At 36.3% G+C, this 21,264-nt stretch overlaps 1 protein-coding gene across 4 annotated transcripts in view; it reads left to right on the forward strand.

The window, feature by feature from the left end:
* Positions 1-21,264, forward strand: part of Ccdc141 (coiled-coil domain containing 141) — a 169,436-nt gene that overhangs the window by 69,316 nt on the left and 78,856 nt on the right. For 3 of the 4 annotated variants that reach the window (XM_070019988.1, XM_070019998.1, XM_070020006.1), the window contains exon 7: positions 19,481-19,675. The exons of the other annotated variant lie outside the window; for it this stretch is intronic. In XM_070019988.1, the coding sequence (XP_069876089.1) occupies positions 19,481-19,675 (195 nt within the window). The remainder of the gene's footprint in view (positions 1-19,480; positions 19,676-21,264) is intronic. 4 annotated transcript variants of the gene reach the window in all.

Raw genomic sequence — 21,264 nt, forward strand, 5'->3', positions numbered from 1 at the left:
CTATGGGTTTGGGCAAATGTTGAAGCACATATATTTACCATTGTAGTACACAGAGTAATTTCATGGCCATATAAAATTCTCTGTGCTTTTCCTCTGTACCCCTCTTTCCTCTTAACTCCTGGAAACAACTAATCCATTTACAGTCTTCATTGTTTGTCTTCATCGAATGTCATATTGTTGGAATCACATCACATGTAGTCTTTTCAAATTGATTTTTTTGCTCAGTAATAGGCATTTAAGTTTCTTCCATGTCTTTTCATGGCTGGCTAATTGATTTCTGTTTAGTGCTGAATAACTTTCCATTGTCTGGTTGTACACAGTGTATCCATTCACTTGCTGAAGGATTTCTTGGTTGCTTCCAAGTTTTGGCAGTGATGAATAAAGCTGTGAAAACATCCGTATACAGGGTTGTTGGTTTTTTTTTTGTGGGGACATAGATTTTTCACTTGAAAATAATCAAGGAGTGTAATTTCTGGTTGGTATAAGAAAATGCTTAGCTTTTTAAGAAATTGCTAACTCTTCTATAATAGCTGCATCATTTTGTATTTCTGCCAGTAACAAATGAGATTTAGTATTGATCCATCCTTCCCAGCATTTATTTTCACGGTTTTGGATTTGGGCCATTCTAATAGGTATGTGTGGTCTGTCATTGCTAGTTTAATATGCATTTCCTTGATGACATATTAAATGGAGTACTTTTTCAGTATACGAACCCTATATATCAACTTTGTTGATGTGCTGTTAAGGTCTTTTGCTCATTTTTTAAAATGAAATTGGCTTTTCTTTTTATTGTTGAGTAGAAATAGGTTTACCAAAAATGTGTTTATTGGGCTGAGAATGTGGCTTAGTGGTAGAGTGCTTGCCTAACATGTATGAAGCCTTGGGTTTGATTCTGCCATACCATATAAACAGAAAAAAACAGAAGTGGAACTGTGGCTCAAGTGGTAGAGTGATGATAGTCTTGAGCAAAAAGAGACAGTGCCCAGGCCCTGAGTTCAAGCCCCAGGACTGGCAAAAAGAGTATCTTTATTATAGTAAGTAATTCACAGACACTTTCAAAGCTTTAAAGAAAAATAAAGATGGAATCTTTAACCAACTGACAAGTTCTTTCTCATTTGTTCCACATGTAAACCTAGAGACACACAGCATATGCGATACTTCTCCCACTTAAAATTTTTTTTATAAAATCTTGCCCTATTAATCTAATACTTTTAGCTGGACAATATTCCATTATATGGATATAATTCAAATTTCAGGAATAAACATTCTGTTATATAAAGAAGTTGAATTATATTAACAGCTCAATAATACTTTTTAAAGGATATTAATTCCCAATAAGCTCCATCAAGTTGTAGACTATGCTTTCCAGTTAGCATTTGAACTTCTCAGGACCTCATTCAGAAAAAAAAATATTTCCCTATGCACTCAAGTAGTTTTAAAACCAAATTTTGTGTGGAAACAGAAAACCTTGTTTCTCTATAATATTCTTGAGCTTATTTTCTAAAGGTAAGTGTTAGCTGTACTAGCTGAGAATTCCTGTTCTATGTTAGTTCTCACGAAATTTATACCCAGGCTGACCTGGAACTGTGATCATTCTATTGTTACCCATAGAATAGCTAGGATTATAGTTGTATACAATCACACCTGACCCTGAAACATTCTTTTTTATTTTCCATACTAAGAAGTCTGCCTGTCTCCATCTTAATACCATCTTTATAGATTACAAAACTATGAATCTGTTATTCAAATTGGATCAGTCAAATAGACATCAATATTCAAACACAAGCTGTTGACAGAAGAGTTTACAAGAAAGAGGATTTGCAACAGTCTGGAATACTGCATAATCCATGGCAAATTAGTTATTCAAAGTTGGGAGGAGCTCTGAATCATAGGGGTTAAGAAGAAGGTCCTGGCATTGTGAATGCAGAAAAGTGGAGTGATGCTTTGTGGTGGGGTGACCTAGGCCCAGCTTGTAAGAAGGATAACATTTGAGCAGATGGATGGAATATGAGTGGTTGGATAGAAGGGCTCTTCCCAGAAAGTAGAATAAAGAAAGTTGTAATGAAACCTGTTTGTTTATGACAGGAGCTTAATGTCCCAGTAATAATTAACATAGTCAAGGGAGATTAATGAGAATTGTCTCAGAGATAGTAGGTAGATGCATGTACTTCCATAGTTTGGGAGGCAGAAGATATTTCTGAGGTAGTGGCACATGGACTTAGATGACCACAAAGTTCCCTTTAGCCTTCAGATTCATTAAAAGAGAGTTATATTGCAGTATCAGTTATGCTTGTATGTAAAGCAATGACTATGTAAAAGATAATGATTTCTCAGAGATGTCCCAGAGGAGCAGAGCTTGGCTGGGGAGAATAATACCATGGCTTAAAAGGAGAGACAGCATCTTAACTCATTGAAATTGAACAGAGTCTGGCATTAAAAGGAATTTGATTAATGTCTTTATTAAGTACTTTTCTTTGGGAAGAAGATCCATTTTCTATTATTTCTTTGAGGTTGTCTTTGAGATTATCTGACCTCAGATAATCACTAAGCTTTCTATGCATGTATCTCTCCACTATGTTTGAAAAGAAACTGTATGCAGCGTAGACTTAAAAAAAAAATAACCTAATTCATCATAAATCTTTTTCTTGGCTGCTATCTTGGTTTGCTAATTTTCCCTTTATCCTTCTTACATTCCAGTTTTCTCAGTTACCCACTTTAGTGGCTTTAATATATGTATTTAAAAACATCCCTATTTCTAAGTATATAAAGTTACATGTTTTCAATTGCCCAAAGCTAGTAAGTTAGAGATTTTATTTCATTACATCCCATAATACTGTTTGCATAGGTCTTTGTGTTTTCACTGTGGTAACTCTAGAATGTTCTAGACTGTAACTCTACTGTTGGATCCCATAATTCTTAACTACACCCACATGCCTTTACCTTTCCTGATCACTGATCAGCTTCACTCTTCTTTCTACTACGCTTCTGCTATTCAGCTCTCCTGTCCAAGTTCTTCACTTTAGCAATCATATATGTTATGCTGAGTGTCTGACATTGAATTAATTCTTCCTACATTTTTCCTGTCTCACCTACCTAATTCATTTCCTTATTTTGTTAAAGTATACTTTATCTTAAGTTTTCAGTCTGTTCAGTACGTTGTTAATTTTAGTCTCGTTGATTTAGGTTTTATTACTGTGTTGCTTGTACTCATCAGATATTGTTTTTTCCCAATGATTGCTTTTCTCTAGGGATTAAAAAGGCTATTTTTACTAGTAAGGTATGGGGGGGGGTGAATGCCAGTATTCTAGCTGTCCCTTTTGGAGGTCTGAGGGAATGGTGTGTAGAGCATATATGTTGTTAAATTAGGACTCAGCTAATCTGGTCTTGTCCCAGGTTAACATATGTAAAAGAGTGTACCCTTTGGACAACCTCTTGTGAGACTTGGATTCTACCTGGCTTATGTGGTGGAGAGTTGGGCAGATACACTAAGAATCAAATAACAGTGGTTACTCATATTAAATATCTACCTGGAAAGATTCCAGTGCTATTCTGACATTGTACTCCTCTCAGGCTGTTACTGGAGATACTATTTTCTATTATAAACAAATAGAAATCTAGTTCTTTTCCATTATTTTCTATAAAGTATCAAATAATGACCAGTCAAATGGGAAGGTAAAGCATCAAATATAAGAAGTTCTCCCCAGCATCTATCCTACCTATGGCAGCTAATCTTTCCCAGTTAAGCACATGCCCCAATTCTGAGACCCAACATTCTTTGTTCCCAGACTGAAGATTCTGTAATCCATAAGCCAAGCTCTTTCTTTGTTGCTTATTACAGAAAGAACTACTTGTCCAATTTTTGGACAAAGGACAAATGCAAATGAAAATATAGAAGCATTTCTATAATAAATTACTGAGATTTTTCAGCACAATGACAGTAAAGCATCAAGCCAAGCATCAAGCAATTTAACCTCAGGCCCGATATAATTTCACAGGTCAGCTGACTTTACAGGTTAGGAGTATGAGGGAACCTAACAGCCTTTACTGCTTTGACATTTTCCTTAGCAACTTTTCTTAATCTCAGGTTTTCCTGAAACATAGGATAGAGAAAGGAAGAGTATTATGAAAAAAGGGCCATAGTTCTTATTCTTAAATAAAATATATTCTGGGAGTGATGAAGTACCAGGTACTATATAACAGGATATATCAATGTGGAAAAATAGGTTTACATCCCTGCTGTGTCACTCACAGTTATAACTGAGTGCACTTGACCTCTCAAGCTTTGCTCTTTTCACCATTAAGAAGAAACCTTGAAAATTCAAGGAGAAGATATTGTGAAAGCATTTACCTCTCCCTAGCCCTCCTTCCCGTCTACATCTCTAAGGTCAACTTTCCAATAGTTCTCATCAGTGCTTTTTCAACAATCTTATTTCCTTCTTTTTTGAAGAAGGAATCCAATTTCATATATTCTGAAAGGAAAAAGCAGAAATTGTGTTTTGGATTTTATGTGTGGATTGAGAGGAAGATTAGAATGTCTCTGACAAAGAGTATTTCATAGAAATAAGGCACCAAAATGAGAAACAGTATTGATTCCGGTAAGTAATGACTCACAGAATGTAGGTGTCCCACAACAAAGCCGCACAGGGCTCTGGTCAGTGTGGCTCAGCATCTGTCTATTTATCAGTAATTCCTACATAACTTCAAACTTGTCTCTATTATTTCCTGCTGGAATAAAATAATTTCTTCAAAATAAGAAATGCAGCAGCTTGCAGAGCTCTCAAAAATATGTGCCTATTCTGCATGTATTGAAGTAATTGGATTAAAGGATTTTCAATATAAAGTTTGACTATAGATTTTTCCCTTTCATGTATATAACAGATAAAGAAGTAACAAGCATAGAAAATTATAAACCATCCATGGATTACATCATCTCATCTTAATATGTTAATACTTAAATTCAACCTTTGGAGTTTAGGATTAATGGTATGATGTATTAAACAATATGCAAACAAAGTATTTTATCAGTACAGTATCTTCTATGTGAAGACTTGACTATTTCTGTTACACATCAAAAATCATGTTCTTAGAAGAACTTTCTTCCAGACTTCTAAGGCTTCACTGCTGGGTTCTTTAGGCCCTGTGTGATTGGTACATGGTGGATGTTTAGATTAATTCCTTTCATCTCTGACCACATACTAATTACCTAGGGAGTATCAAAAAGCTGAACATCTGCATCCCCTTCTTCAGGAGTCCAGGTAGTTTGTGGAGGACATTGGGCTTACAAAGAAAAATAGATCTCAAATCATTGGAGTTTACATTAAAAAATGGAATCCATGGCTAGGAAGGTGGCTCAGTGGTAGAGTGCTTGCCTTGCATGCATGAGGCTCTGGGTTTGATTCCTCAGCACCACATAAGCAGAAAAAGCTGGAAGTGGGGCTGAGGCTCAAGTGGTAGAGTGCTAGTCTACAGCTGAATTGCTGAGGGACAGCGCCCAGGCCCACAGTTCAGGCCCCACGACTGACAAAAAAATAAATAAATAAATAAATAAAATAAAATCCAGATTTCCTGCTCACCTACAAATCTGGAATATCTAATGTTATCAGGCTCATTTTTCCAGAATGATGTAATAACTCACAGCTAGAGCCCAATGATAGCTGTTTCTATTCCTAGAGACATGCATACTGCAATTTTTCCACAAGTTCCATCCTTCTACATTCACTATCTCTCCCCACTCATTCACATTATATACCAGGCCATTGTCAGCCTGGAGTCTGAGATTTAATGGGCCTTGAGGTATGTACCATCTTAACTGTAGCTTAAATTGATTTACATTTTAGATTGCTCTGAAAATACTGTGAATGATAGTGATAAGAAAGAGTGAGAGACAGGAAAGCCACTTTGGAAACTATTATATTTTGAATGGGAGTGACTTTTGAAATAGAACATGATTTCTTTTGAGATGAAAGTTATTAATCTTCATCTTCAAGACTTAAAAGAGAACTTACAGCCTTTTTATTCAAGGTGTCATTCTGCCAGTAGCAGCCACATATCTTGTTAGACTTGTTGATCCTTTTATCAAACCTATAGAATCAGGTTTTGTATTTTAACAAAAAGATTTTCTCCAAAAAGATTTGCATTCACACTAAAGGCGAAGAGGCACTCAGGTCTTTCCCATGAATTTCATATACATTCCTGTTTTCACAGATGATACATATTGAATATAAAGTCATTCAATTGACAATAATGAACAATAAACAATAACCCTGAAGTTCTGAGTGTGAAGCAACCTGAAAGTGGTATATAGAACCATCATCTTCAATGATTTAATATAACAGACTTCACACCCCTCAGCTTCAAGATTAAAACCCTCTGCCATGGTTCACCATTTAATCTGATTTTCCAAGTCATTGAAACTATTTTCCAGTTATTGCTGAGTGGTTTCTTAAATTGGATTTGTGATCTTGGCTTCTAGTTTGTTCAAATAATATTACTCAAACATCTTTAAAAATACTAGTGGTTGGGTCTTTGTAGTGTTTATCCAATGGGAAAGACTAATCAAGTTTAAAGTTACAAACTATTTAGAAATATGAGAAAAGTAGGCTGGGAATATGGCTTAGTGGAACAGTGTTTTCCTAGCAGGCATGAAGCCCTGGGTTCAGTTCTTCAGTACCACATAAACAGAAAAGGCTGGAAGTGATGCTGTGGCTCACTGAGCAAAAGAAGCTCAGGGACAGTGCCCAAACCCTGAGTTCAAGCCCCAGGATTGGAAAAAAAAAGTGAGAAAATGAACTAAAGTGAAATTGCCTACAAGTTTGACTAATTCAAATACATAATTAGCATCCATACAACCAGTCCATATGACTTCCAGGAGTCTTGCTGTCCTTTTGTTTCTACTTTCTTTTTCTCGCTTATATTAATTACATAAAATAACATAACTTTCATCCATCAATATAAGGTTCTTTGGTCATAGTTACTCCCCTATTACTTTTCCTGTTCCACTCCCTCTCATGTTGATCTCCTTCCTCTTCCAAAATAATCTCCCTTCTATTTTCATCTTATTTGTTGTTTGTTTTTCTAAATCTAGATTCTACATAGGAGAGAAAACTTAGGATGTTTTGCTTCCTGTGTTTGACAAGTATTGCCAACTTAAATTAACATTGGAAACTTCTTCAAGCCATAATCACAGAATATTTTTCCAAAAGTTTTTCATTTTTGCCAGCAACTATTTCTAAGTTTTGGTATACTAATCTTGCACTCTTTGCTTAAGTTTTTTTTAATTTAAAATTTTTGCCATTTAACAAAACAGTTTATAAATACAATTTATCTTGATTAATCTTTCAACATTTTCACCCATTCCTCTCCTAACCACCCTTTCCTTCACTCTTCTTAATTTTGTAGGATATTTATTGCATTCTTGTCTGCATTTCCCCCTCTTTTCTTCATTAGTCTACCCTTTTCTCATTGATCCCACCCATTTTGAGTACCTGCTTCCTGTATTTTCATTTTTCTAAACTTTGATTTTGGGTTTCTAAGGAATTACACTATTTGAGTTCTCCCTTGAATCAGAAATGTTAATTGAAACTGATATGTTAATTCATTTGTATACACTTGCATACCATCCATGCACTTACTTATGTGTTTGTAAGCTAAATCTAGCTCCCACATATAAGGGAGAACATGGATCTTTTGTTTCTCTGGGTCTAACTTACGTCAGTTAACATAATTTTTTCCAAGTCTTTCCATTTCTTTACAAATGGTACAAAATCATTCTTTCTAATGAATAACTAAAATCCCACTATGTATGTATACACATTTTCTTGATCCATTTGTCCATGTAGGGGCATCTAGTCTGATTTCATACCTTGGCTATGGCAAATAGTGCTGCAATGAATATGGTTTGTGCTTGTGGCTCTACTTTATCCTGGTTTGTAATCTTTTGGGTAAATTAAATTTATTTTTAAGTATATTTTGATGTTACTATAAGTAAAATCATTTCTTTGTTTCCTTTTTCAGATTATTTGCTGTTGTTTATAGAAATACAAGTGATTTTTTTTTGTTACTGCCTAATTAATATTCTAAAACTCTAACTTACTGAATCTGATAGATTTTTTTTGAGTATTTTGCTGGGATTTTTACATATGAAGTCATATTATGTGAGATTTTTCCCCTTGTTGTTCTTTGATCATTTATTTGTATAGTTATAGTTATAAAGAGTTATTCCTGTAGTATATTATAGACTAGACATTCTCAAACTATAATGTACTTGTAAAGTGGAGATTTAAGATGAAAACTTTGCTACCTCAGACTTTAGAGGTAGGGCCCCATAATTGAATGTTTTGATAACTTCTATTTGATTTTAATACTGCTGGGCTCTGCACCACACCTGGAAGGACAAAGTTATGAAGGAAAGAACTACAGAATCGAAGAGAAAGCAGGAGTAGAATCACAATCCAGGGTCATTATTAGAACTCAGAAGATGTAATTCTAAGTAAATCTTCATGTCTCTTAAGATGTGGACATCATTGTCCAAGCTTAGAGCTTTATTTTTCTCTTGGTTGTTTATATTGGTTCCTAGACCCAACCAAAGATCAGAACATAAATATTTAAGCATTTTGTGATTGCTCATTTCTAAAGCACCAATATTCCTTAGAAGTAACAAGTAGATAAAACAGTCAGTAAAAATAGGATTACTTGTGGGTCTCTTGGCTCATTCAGGAAGTGTAGAGAACGATCCATAATTCTTATAACCATAGTTTTCAGGTTACCCAAATGTCTTCTAAGTATTTTACAAGCATAATTGAATGTTTTTCCTCATTACTGTACATATTAACCTGAATAAAGAAGCTCACTATTCTATTCAACTCACTATTCTATTGCATCCACAAAGTCCTTTGCCAAAGGCAGGTAAATACAAACTCACCACCAAACATGGTTTTTTTCCCCCCAGTAATAGAGCAACACGCTATGGATGAATAGAAAGAAAAATCTATAAAATAAAACAGAATGTGCTTCTTTTATAATGTTTTTATCTCTTTGAAAAAAAATAAGGTGAGGTCTGAATCTGAAATGTCCCAAGGCAGAAATTAGCCAAGTTCTTCAAGCAGACACCGCATTGCTGCCTTTTAGCTCCTATGCCTCTATTCCAGTTGATCATTTGTTTCACTTGTCTGAATTTTAAATGAACTTCCCAATTAAAAGCAGATGCCATTTTTCACAGAACATAAATTAGAAACAATTTCATTTCTAACTGCCAAAATATGTATAAATAGTTTTGAATTCGCTTGTGAGCTTTGGGAAAATCCACAAATGATGGGAATTTTTTCAGTTGGTAACCCCATTCTTGTCTTAACTTCTGGCTAATTTAGAGTTTAGTGAACCATATGCTTTGATTTCTAAGGGAAATTTAAATTTAAAAAGTCATCAGAAATATTTATGGCCATTTTGGAAGAGAATGAGTTCTGAAAACAGAGAATATTATAGTCTGCAATCACTAGGTTAAAAGCAACCTGATGTCATTTTTTTCCTTAGGAATCTTCACCAGTTCCTTCTGTGTAAGTGCCTAGGAAAAATGTGGGATTTTTTGTTTGTCTTTAGTTTTGACCTTTTAGTTTCTTACTCCTCCTCCTCCCCCTCTTCTTCCTCCTTTTCCTCCCCCTCCTCCTTCTCTTCCTTTTTTTTTTTTTTTTGTCATTTGTCAGCCCTGAAATAAAATTCCGTAAAGCATGGCTACCGATAGTTACATGTAACACATAATACATAGTGCTATTTTTCTCATAATAATGACAGCAAAACTGCCTCCTATGCCCTAACACCATCATGCCTCCAATCACTACAACCTTCCTGTGCCACTCCACCACCCAGTGAGTGACTTACTCAACACCCTGGCCTTAGGTTCCCTCCACATTACTCGAAAGGCCTTTATTTTCAGTACTTTCATCTTCCTAGTCCTTCGGCCTCCACACTTTCTTTCATGGCCTCACCCCAGACTGCTGCCCTCAACAGTCTCCTTTCTCTTTTCCTTCCTGGCCTGGCTCCTTGCTGCTGTCCAACCTGGACCAGGAGGTGTATTGTGAAAAATGAATCATCCTTTTCCTTGTTTCTTCTTCAGTCTGTAAGATGATGGCACAATTCACATAACTAAATTGACTACATTTAAAATATATTCATCTGATATGAAGAATACGTTCCATTATTTATCACTGGCTATTCCTATGACAACTAGCCCTTCCTGCTCTTTTAACATTATCAGACTCTCAGTCAGGCTACAACTAACCTCAAAGCTTCTTAAGTATGCAAACTGGAATCCCTTGACATTCATTCCTCCGTTAACTTCTTGTCTCCAGGATTCTGGTTCTTCCTTTCCCACTTCCTTTGCCTGTGTCTCTTCTTTATAGTGTTTAGTTAAATTTCTGAACTTCAAAATGTTGTACAAAGGTGTTAGAACTTAACATGTCCATCCAAGTGTCCCCTACTTCTAGACCAGAATTAACCCTCAGTGATTCTCCTAATACTCCTTTCTCAGTTACTCTTCACTCTTTAACCCACTTTCAGCTCCAGTTTGTCTAGATAACACATGCCCATTGGTTTTAAGCTTCGGTTCAGACATCTCTACTTACAGGAAATGCTTCTTAATTACTCCTAGATCAGCTCCATTTTCCTTATGATTCAGATTCATGTTCTATATCCTTGCTGGCTCATCTACTTTATGGGTAGCTCCATCCTTCTGCCCAGTCTCCCTTTTGAATGTCTGTCCCCGTTTAAAGTCCTGTAACAGGGCTTCTCAGATTCTCCACTTCAGAAGAGATTGTACTTTGCTTAAAAGTAAGTTTGGTTTTTCCATTTGAGCTCATGTCAATCTCTTTTGTATTAGTTGTCCTGAAATGGTGCTAAAGAATGCATATTCAGTGTAAGAGACTTGTAAAATGCCCAACCCAGTATCACTTACTGCTTCTTTGCATATTATTATTATTATTATTTGGGTCCGGTCGTGGGGCCTGAACTCTGGGACTGGGTACTGTCCCTCAGCTCTTCAGCTCAAGGCTAGCGCTCTACCACTTAAGCCACAGTGCCACTTCCGGCTTTTTTCTTTTTGTTTATGTGGTGCTGAGGAATCGAACCCAGGGCCTCACGCATGCAAGGCAAGTGCTTTACCACTGAGCCACCTTCCCAGCCCCTTCTTTGCATATTATTGAATACAGAATTTAGTGATATGCTAAAACCAGAGCCTACAAAAGGGAGATGAGATGAAAATATTCTAGTCAACTTGATTTTGTTAGAAGACAGAAGTTTGGTCTTCTAAAAAGATCATTAGAAAGTTTTCTTCTATATTAAAGACCAAGTACATAACATATTCTTTCTTTTAAATCCATGGTATTTTATCTGAGTTGGTAGCATTTAACAAAGCATAAAGTAAGAATTATTTTAGTTTCTTCCTTATATGATAATGCTGTTTTAAACTCACAGTGGGACAGGGACAATTACACTAGTCTTCCCAGATGCTTGTGAGGAAAAGGTTGGGAGCATTGGGGAATACTGGCTAGACCCAGCTCTATATCAACCAATAGCTGAGCATGGTGGTAAATAGCATCCCAGCAATGCAGGAGGCTACAGGTAGGATGAATCTACTCTAAGCCTGCCTCCTAGCAAGTGAGACTCTGGAGGACAAGAGGCTTCACTCGAGTGATAGAACCCTTGCCAAAAACAACAACAACAAAAAAAAGCAAGACATAAGCCCTGAATTAAAAGCTTAGTATCATCAAAACAAAACAAAACAAAAACAAATAAAAAAACCCCTCATGATGGGTTGGTATATGAATTCTTCCAGGAGTTATAGGCAAGGATTTTGTCATTGTGTCTCTACAGCCTTCCTCAAATCTTACTAAATTTATAAAACTAATATGACATTTTAGATTTTAGATTAGAAGTCAGCAAGGCAGTAGTAGAATTTTGAAAATTTGGTTCTTGAAAGCTAATTTTACTGAAACTAGAGCTATTATGACTATACAATGCATCTTTCCTTTATGGGAACAAGTCATATGTTGCAAATAAAATGCTTCATCTTTTTGAAAAAAAATATTTTCCATCCTACCAAGAAAAATCATGATTCAGTGGAAAAAGGGGTGATCCAGGAAATAGTAGTGAGATTTAAGACCATTATTTTAAGCTGTGTCTGAAGCTGATTATGGATAAAACATAAGCACAACCTCTCTTGTATTTATCCATTTAATATAAGAAAATCTCTATAAAAAGTGACCATCACCACTTTATAATTTGCCCTACAGGTGAATTATGTTAGGATCTTAAAGATATCTCCAGCATTTTCTCTAAAAAAATATGAAAAAGTAAGTCTTTTGAGGATGTTAATATAAACTTGGACTATAGTTGAACTGTGGGCTCCACTCAGTGGCCAAAGACTGAGAAGAATGAAGCAAACAAGAAACTTCCAAGTCATGCCCCTCCTCCCTGTAGCAAGAAGAAAAAATAAGGCCACAACTCATTTAGAAATTGCTTCTATTATAGGACTATCAGTCCTTGTCCAGGTAATTTATGAATAACTTTATGAATAATATGACTAATAGTCTAAATTTTTGGAAGGCTTAAAATCCAGGAATTTGAAGCATAGCTCATTAGTGCTGTTCCATAAATCATTGCATTCACAAATGAGTCACTAGGAAGGACAGAAGTCTCCAAGTGGTGTCTACTCCCCTTGGACTACAGAAAAAGTTGAGCTCAAAAAAGCAAATGTTCTGCCTGCGGCTACTCAGCAAGCTGGGTAAAAACAGCATCCTATGTCTAGGTCTCTGCTCTTTTCCCCAAGCTGTCTCTGAGTTAGTAGCTATGATTCTTTATCTTAAGTCTAAAGAGAGTATTTCTTTCATCTCAAGGTGAGATTCAAAATCAGTTCTATTTGTAGTCAGTGCTTTTGCTGCAATCTATCACAAGTGTAGGCATAGGTCATTGGATCTGTGGGCATTGACATTCGCACATGTTGGCATGTGGAAGAGATGCTTCCATCTAAGATGACACGTGTACTTGTATAGGTCCACATAGAGATGCCGGTGATAGAGCACAAGGAAAAGAAGCTACTGTCCAACTTGCCAGCTTTTCAAGGACTCAGTGCTACTCTTCAGAAGCACAAACAGTTTGTTTTTCTTAGAAAAAAACAGTGCTGCTCAAGGCAGACTTTTAAATATTCCCTGATTAAAATTACCAGGTTTATTTGTTTGTACCATCTGCTAATGCAATCATGTAAAATTCTTTGATTTTCGTGTCAATGAGTTAATTCTCCTGGTGCTGAACCAAATGGGACTGTAGATTTGGAATTGAACAAGAAATGGGCTATGTCTAATGGGGTGGCCTTGGAATCAGTCATGCTTGGGGAGCATACGTTAAATCCACACATGCTTAGGCTGCATCTGATGATGACCAGTAGCATTCATATTCCATATTAATTACTTACAAATGACTTCCCATCACTCCTTGCTCCTCCTCTTCCCCTTAAAAATGACATTTTCAAGCTTAGAATGCCAATTTATCACACAGTGTTAGATCATTAATCCCTTCATCTACAGAGAAGTAGCTGTGTGAAGAAAATCCTGCTAAACATTCTGTTTTGATTATGCTTTCCTTTTCAATCTGGAGTAAATAACATTATTACTTTGGAAACTACTTACTAGATACATTTTTATGTCAATCCACAAATTCATTTGAAAAGCTAACCTATACTCTCTCCCCCCCCCAAAAAAAACCCCACAATCTTTTTGTTTCTTTTCTATCAACACTAATCCTCTTAAAAGTACCCTTTCAATCAAGGGAGCAAAGAGAAGCTCAATTTCTATAGCAAATGGAACACTGAAAGGTACAGTTTAAAAGGGTAACTACTGAGAGTGATAAATGAAAATAATGGAATGACCCACAGAGACACCCTGAGTCCAGGAATGCACAATGCCATACGTCTTTATTGGGTCACAGATATGTGGGCATCTCCATCAAATTGGAGGGCCAAGAAAATGACAGGCTTCAGCTTTCTGCTGGTGGGGACACATACTGGAAATGTTTTATTGCAGTGACTGAAGCCCTGTTAGAAGTTTAACACTTAGCAGGCAACAGGAATGGCTTACAGAAGACAAACTAAGATTTTCTCCATTGGGTTTCTCTGGCCTTGACAAGGATGACAACTCAATTCTTTTAAATAGTGTGATGGATTCAGATGACTCTAGAAGTTTTATCTGAAAAATAAAGTGTCCCCTAAGAAAAAGGACTTGGAAAATACATCATCAGAATGGTGTAGATATACAGCAGAAACTGCCTACAGATTGCCCAAAGAAAACAGAACCAATTTTCTGAGAAGATTGCACAGAAATGTTGAATGCATCCACTTTCACTTAATACCCAGAGAGCTCATGTGGAAATGTCATTAAGAAAACTGGAGATGAAGGATTTTTTTAAAGTAAGATTCACAAAATGGTCCTTTACACTTTCTTTGGAAGGTCATATCACCTATTTTACACCATTAAGTTAGGCTGGGTTTGCAAAGACTTGGCTTCATGCCAAAAAGTCTCTTTCCCTTTTATAAAATTTATATTAAAGGCAGATTTGTGAACACTGAAGGAACAGGTATTTCTATTTCACTTCTTATTTATAGAAAAGAGCTTTATTAGTTTGTTCAGTTGCTAAGCAAAATCAAGCCTGAATTTAGGCTGAAAATGTTCACTTATAATTGCAATGCATTTATTTTGAATTATGCTTCTGATTTAAAATTAAAAAGATCACAGAGTCATGTAAGACTTTTATGATAATCAAGGTTATATAAGGACCCTATGGAAGTCTAACTACGCAATTCCAAATGAATATGGTAAATCCTTCTATGCCCTCCCCACCCCCAAAAGAAAATCTATGACCCTCTGTGAAGAACTAGACCCTGAATCAAAAGAATAGACTGTAAGGTCAAACTACTTGAGCTAGGACTTTGGCACTTTCGCTTATAGTACTGAGACCCTAGGCAAATTCATTTTTTCTGAGTCCTAGTTACTCTATTAGTGGTCTGTGGATAATAGTCATTCCTACCTTGTAAGGGGGTGTAATGATGCTTAAATGCGATAATACATGTGAAACCTTTAGCACAGTGCTATCATAGGAATACTGTTAACCCTTATCAAACTTTATAGAGGGTTCAGACAGGATCCTAAAATATAATGTTGACTGTCTGAGCATATTAAGGTTACAAACCATTTTTTCCATATCCTAATTTCTTCTGCCTTTTTCTTCCTCACAATATTCTAGGTAGTCGCTGTCATATAGTTCATCCAATGAGGAACAAAAAAGTTTGGGTCAATGCTAATTTTTTTCTTTTGGTAGTACTAGGATTTTAACCCAAGATTTTATACTAGCTTGGCAGGTATTCTCCCACATGAGCCACACCTCTAGCCCTAGAGCTGATTTTTAAAAATAATTACCACTTTCATTCTGTATCTTCCTGAATTAAGCAAACTTATCTTGAGATTACTGATGTTTAATGACCCCAGATCTTAATAGACAAAAAAGAAAAGGGGTTGTATAAAAGGAAAATATTAACAAATTGAGTAGCTACAGGTATAGGAAAAAACAAAACTGGGAAGAAATAGAAGGAATTGCGTTGACAGGTGAACCAGTAGGTGATTTCGGGGCTGACACGCATTAGCAAACAAATGGTTTCTTTGTAAAAAAAAGTTTGTCCAAAATATTTCACACATATATCCCTCCAGGAAGAGTCCCAACACATTAGACTCCACAAAGAACTAGGGAAAGAAATTAGTTCTACTTGGTTTGTCTTATAACACTGATCAACATTTGGGGGAAGTTTTTACTGCCATTAGTTGAGAATGGGGAGAAAAGGAATAGACATATATGAAGACCAAATTTTGTGGTGCAACTTCTGGGAAGAAAAGTAAGAATAATATTTACTGAGGGTTTACTATGGGTGCCAGAAGTTGTACTAATTTAAAAGTATTTACTCCTTCCCAATAGGTTAAAATAAAGGTTTTTAAGTGGGAGGGCTATTCTTAGTACTTGAAAAAGAATGTTATGGCTCATATATGTGTATATGTACATATATATACTTTATATATATATATATATATATATATATGAGTTTTCCTTAAGTGGGGAAACAAAGCTCTTATAAAAGTAAAGGATCACAGCCAGGTACTGGTGGCTCACGCCTATAATCCTAGCTACTCAAGTGGCTGAGATCTGAGGATAGCAGTTCAAAGCCAGCCTGGGCAGGAGAGTCCGTGAGATGCTTGTCTCCAATTAACCACCAGAAAACCAGAAGTGGCGCTGTGGCTTAACAGTGTAGAGTGCTAGCTTTGAGCTGAAAAGCTCAGGGACAGTGCCCAGGCCCAGAGTTCAAGCCCCATAACTGATCAAAAAGAAAGTATCTTGAGAAGTCATATAGCCCATATCTAGGCTTTAAGTATTACTTTGTACTCATAGAGACATTTGGAGGTTTGGGAATCTTTATCCTCAATACCCTGATAAACAGAACTGTTACTTAGTCCTGGCAGAGTCCCTTATTTGGTATATAACCTTGAGTAACCTATGTCTGAGCCTTTGTAAATACTAGGAAAACATGCCATCAAACCTAAAGAATTTTTATGATTATAGTTACCACCCTCAATTTTATAAGAAGTCTTCCAAAAAATTGCCAGTCCTTCATTCCACCCTTCTTACTCTTGCCCTGGTCAAAATATTTTTCTTTGTGGGTGCCAGAGATTCACATCCATATCCTAATCATGAAGCTGAAATGTGAGGATTGTGATTTGAAGCAAACTCGGGCACGGAGGTCCATGACAATCTCATCTTCAATTAACCAGCAAAAAGTCAGAGGTGAACCTGTAACTTCAGTGGTAGAACACTGGCACTGAGCAAAAGAGCTCGGGGACATGCTTAGGCCATGAGTTCAAGCTCTAGGACAGACATATATATATATATATATATATATGTATATGTATGTGTGTGTGTATACATATGTATATGTATGTATGTATATATATGTATTTCTATTGCACAAATACTACAGACACCACAAAATAACATGCACAATTTCTACATTTACTACCCATTACTATTTAAAATATTTCTGTATTGTGTGTGTGTGTGTGTGTGTGTGTGTGTGTGTGTGTGTGTGTGTGTGTGTGTGTGTTTGGCTTTTTTTTTTTTTTTTTGGTCAATCGTGGGGCTTGAACTCGGGGCTTGGGCGCTGTCCCTGAGCTGTTCAGCTCAAGGTGAGTGCTCTACCACTTGAGCCACAGCACCACTTCTGGTTTTCTAGTGGTTTATTGGAGATAAGAGTCTCACAGACTTTTCTGCCTGGGCTGGCTTTGAACCATGATCCTCAGATCTCAGCCTCCTGAGTAACTAAGATTACAGGCCACCGGTGCTCGGCTTTGTGTGTGTGTGTGTGTATTTAGTAAATTTTATAATGTGAATATGTAGGAAAGTTATATAAAATAGTAGTTTATGAATTTTTAAAGATGGAGATTACAGCTGGGTGCCAGTGGCTCATGCCTGTAATCCTAGCTACTCAGGAGGCTGAGATCTAAGGAGCATGGTTCAAAGCCAGCCCCAGCAGGAAAGTCCCTGAGACTTTTATCTCCAATTACCACCTGAAAACTGGAGGTGGCACTGTAGCACTAGCCTTCAGCTGAAGATCTAAGGGACAGCACCGAGGCCCAGAGTTCAAGCTCCACAACTCACCAAAAAAAAAAAAAAAAAAAGAAAAAAAGGAAAAAGGAAAGGAAAGGTGGAGATTACAAACCAGGCACTGGTGCTCGCACCAGTAATCCTAGCTACTCAGGAGGCTGAAATCTGAGGATTGTGGTTCAAAGCCGACCCAGTCAGGAAAATCTATGAGACTCTTATCTCCAATATACCACTCAGAAAAAGCAGGATGTGGCACTGTGGTTCAAGTGTTAGAATGATATCCTTAAACTTAGGGACAGAGCCCAGGCCAGGAGTTCAGGCCCCCAAACTGCCCCTCCCCCAAAAAATTGGAGATTGCATTTTATTTTTCATTATATTCCACAAGACATCCTACTACCATAGTGCCAGGTACCTAGGAATTAGTATGTCTTATGAAATTCATAGAAACAGAAATGATAAGCTGCATTAAAATTACACTTATTTCATATAGCATAACATCACAAAAGTGATTTATTCAAAACACATTTTGAACTGGAGGAACAAGCCAGGACAGAATCAAGACTGAGATTTTGGAAATCTGGTGCTAAATTTCCCATGCTTTGAGACATAACCTGGGCTTACTATTAAACTCAACTGAAATGGCTACCAGGTAATTTGCTAACAAGATAACCATGTTAAAGATAATCAATATTTTATGAAAACAAAATCTGACTTCAATGTTTTAGTAATAAACTTGAATTTCCCTGAAGAGATTCAATTAAATGTTAATGTTTAGTTTTCTCCACTTTTTTATTCCTTCTTCTGTGTATGCTGTTTTATTTATCCTTATGCCATATAAAGTAGAAAAGCTACCTCTTTTGCTTTCCTGAAATGTTTATACATCATTAAGAATAAAGCGTTATGACACAAAATTGGGGCCAGGAAGGAGAAAATACTCCACAATAACAGGTATTAATTTTGTGATGAGTAAAAGATCGTAATTTCAGTCCCATGTGTGGGCAGACACAAAAACAACAGCAATCGGTACATTATTTCTTTTCCTTCTTTTGTACCCATATAACCATTTGACAGGAAGAATGAATTTGAGGAAGGATACTTTCCTTACATACAAATGAATAAAAACAGGAGCAAATGGGTTAGAGATTTGAAAATGCTATTGTCTGTATGCTAAATATTTTTATGATAGAAGTAACAAAATTGGAATGAATTTGTGTTAAAGTCATCTCCTGGGCCGTTTTCTACTCTGACCTTTTCTGTTTTTACACTCTTTTCCCTATTTTTTTCTATTGTAAGTACCTGTTGACATCATCAAACTTGCAGTGTAGTATTTTGCTACAGAATTTATTATACTCTCGTGATCTGAACATATAAGAGAGTTTTGACACATTCAACTAACCTAAATTTTCACTGACTCTTAGCAGTGCAAAGGGGGTGTTTTAATTCAAGCTGCTATGATGATAACATAGGTGGGATGGCTTATAAACAATAGAAATTTCTCACAGTTCTTGTGGCTGGATGTGTAGGATCATTGTGCAGCATGATGGATTGTGGTGAGGGCCCACACGTGAATAGTAGACTGACAAGTCTTTGCTGTATCCTCCCATCATAGAGGGACAGTTAGAGCTCTCTTTGGCCTCTTTCATCATGGCACCAATCTTATTCTTGAAAGCTGCACCCTCAGCACCTAAAAGCCCCTCCTAATGCTACCTCTTTATTGACTGGGTTTCAGCACATGAATGTTGGGATGACACAAACACCCAGATGTGGGCAAAAACTAAGGAGAATGCCTCTCTTGCAGGAATGGAATTCTGCTGTAGAGAAGCTAAAGAGCGAGGCACTGGGGATTATGCTGTCAAAGGACTCTGCAGAGAAAGATCACCTACAGTTCTCTAACCAGAAACTGAATCGGCTTCAGGAAGAGTTTGGTCAACTCATGATGGAAAGGAAAACTTGTTTAACAAAGGCAAATGATTTTTTCCACAGTGCTAACAAGGTTAGTGTAAGGTCAAAGTGACAATATTGGTTCATCAGGCTGACCAGTAAGAGAATCATTACCTTAGCATGCTATAACATATCACAGAAGTCACAACTTTATAATCACAGAAGTCACAACTTTATAATAACATCAAAGTAAAATATTACTCTTACTGTGGCCATTATTTGTAAAGTCTCCTTAAAAAATAACCTTATCGGGGCTGGGAAGGTGCCTCAGCGATAGAGTGCTTGCCTCGCATGCACGAGCCATGGGTTTGAGTCCTCAGCACCACATAAGCAGAAAAAGCTGGAAGTGGTACTGTGGCTCAAGTGGTAGGGCGCTAGCCTTGAGCTGAAGAACTGAGGGACAGCGCCTAGGTCCAGAGGTGAGCCCTGATGACTGACAAATAAAATAAAATAAAATAAATAACCTTATGGATGTTTAAAATCTCCATTGGTTTGTTTGTGGAGGACATTTTTGCTTACATTGTAGTATTTCTTGAAGAGAAGAGGATAATAATTATAAAATATATCAAGGTTAAAAAGAAAATCTTAAAAATCTTGCCAAAGGTCTTTACTTTGAAAAAAAAGAAAAAAGAAAAAGAAAAAAAAAAGGAAAAAAGAAAAGGTCTTTCACTTGCCACTTTGGAATATGTCAGTATTGTAAGGCTTCTGCATGCAAACCATAAAGCCAGAACAGTGCTTCAGCTGTCATTGTGCCTTGGTCCTGTCTTTGTAAGTGACCCACTGGGAAATACTGCTGGGTAGCATCACCAGTTTCCTTTTGAATTGGAGATATGACTCTGCTTCTTCTCATTGATGGGCCTAATATTGATTTAGCAGGTGGTTTTGCTGGATGTTCACTTATTCAGGTCCTTTGAGCATGGTGCAGCCTAAGGAGATGGTGCTCTTATTTGAAAATTTTAATTGTTTATCAAGTTAAATTTCACTACTTTATAACAAGACAATGAAAGGGGAAGCCTCGAGAAGTTAGGTACATTGTGATCTAAAATCATAACACCAAGTGAGTACAATCTTCTACAAAGGTGATTTGATCTTGACCTTCTTTACTAATAATTTTTTTTGAATTAATAAACAGTAAAATTCTGAAATAGAAATGTTAGAATCATAGTAAAACAGGTGAAGAATTACTGATTATCTAATCCTGTACTGTCTTGGAATTCATTGAGAGAATGAATAAATCTTCATAAGATTCATCATTCATCTTCCTCTCTTCATAAAAGCAGAAATAAAAACTGGCAGTCATATATGGTTTGAGATATTGAACTAAGTAGATGTTATATTTGTCTTTTACAGTCTTGTTTTTGAATTAAGGGTATTTGAATTTATATCACACTTTCAATCTACAAAAATGAATGGACCATCTAAAAATCATTTATTATGGATTTTAAAGAAAATAGAGGGAATGTTGTTATAAAATAATACTTCTAGTACAAATGCTATAATTTGAAGCCTTGAAAAAAACACAGATTCTCCCTCTACTTCTCTTTTCTCTTCCCTCCCCCAACACATAAATACATACACCTTCTCATTCCCTAACTCTTGCTTTCTTTCTCATATCTTAATATTTGGTGGTTTTGTCTCAAG

Source organism: Dipodomys merriami, unplaced genomic scaffold (genome assembly GCF_024711535.1).
Source record: "Dipodomys merriami isolate MVZ:Mamm:240054 unplaced genomic scaffold, mDipMer1.0.p SCAF_1, whole genome shotgun sequence".
Classification (NCBI taxonomy): domain Eukaryota; kingdom Metazoa; phylum Chordata; class Mammalia; order Rodentia; family Heteromyidae; genus Dipodomys; species Dipodomys merriami.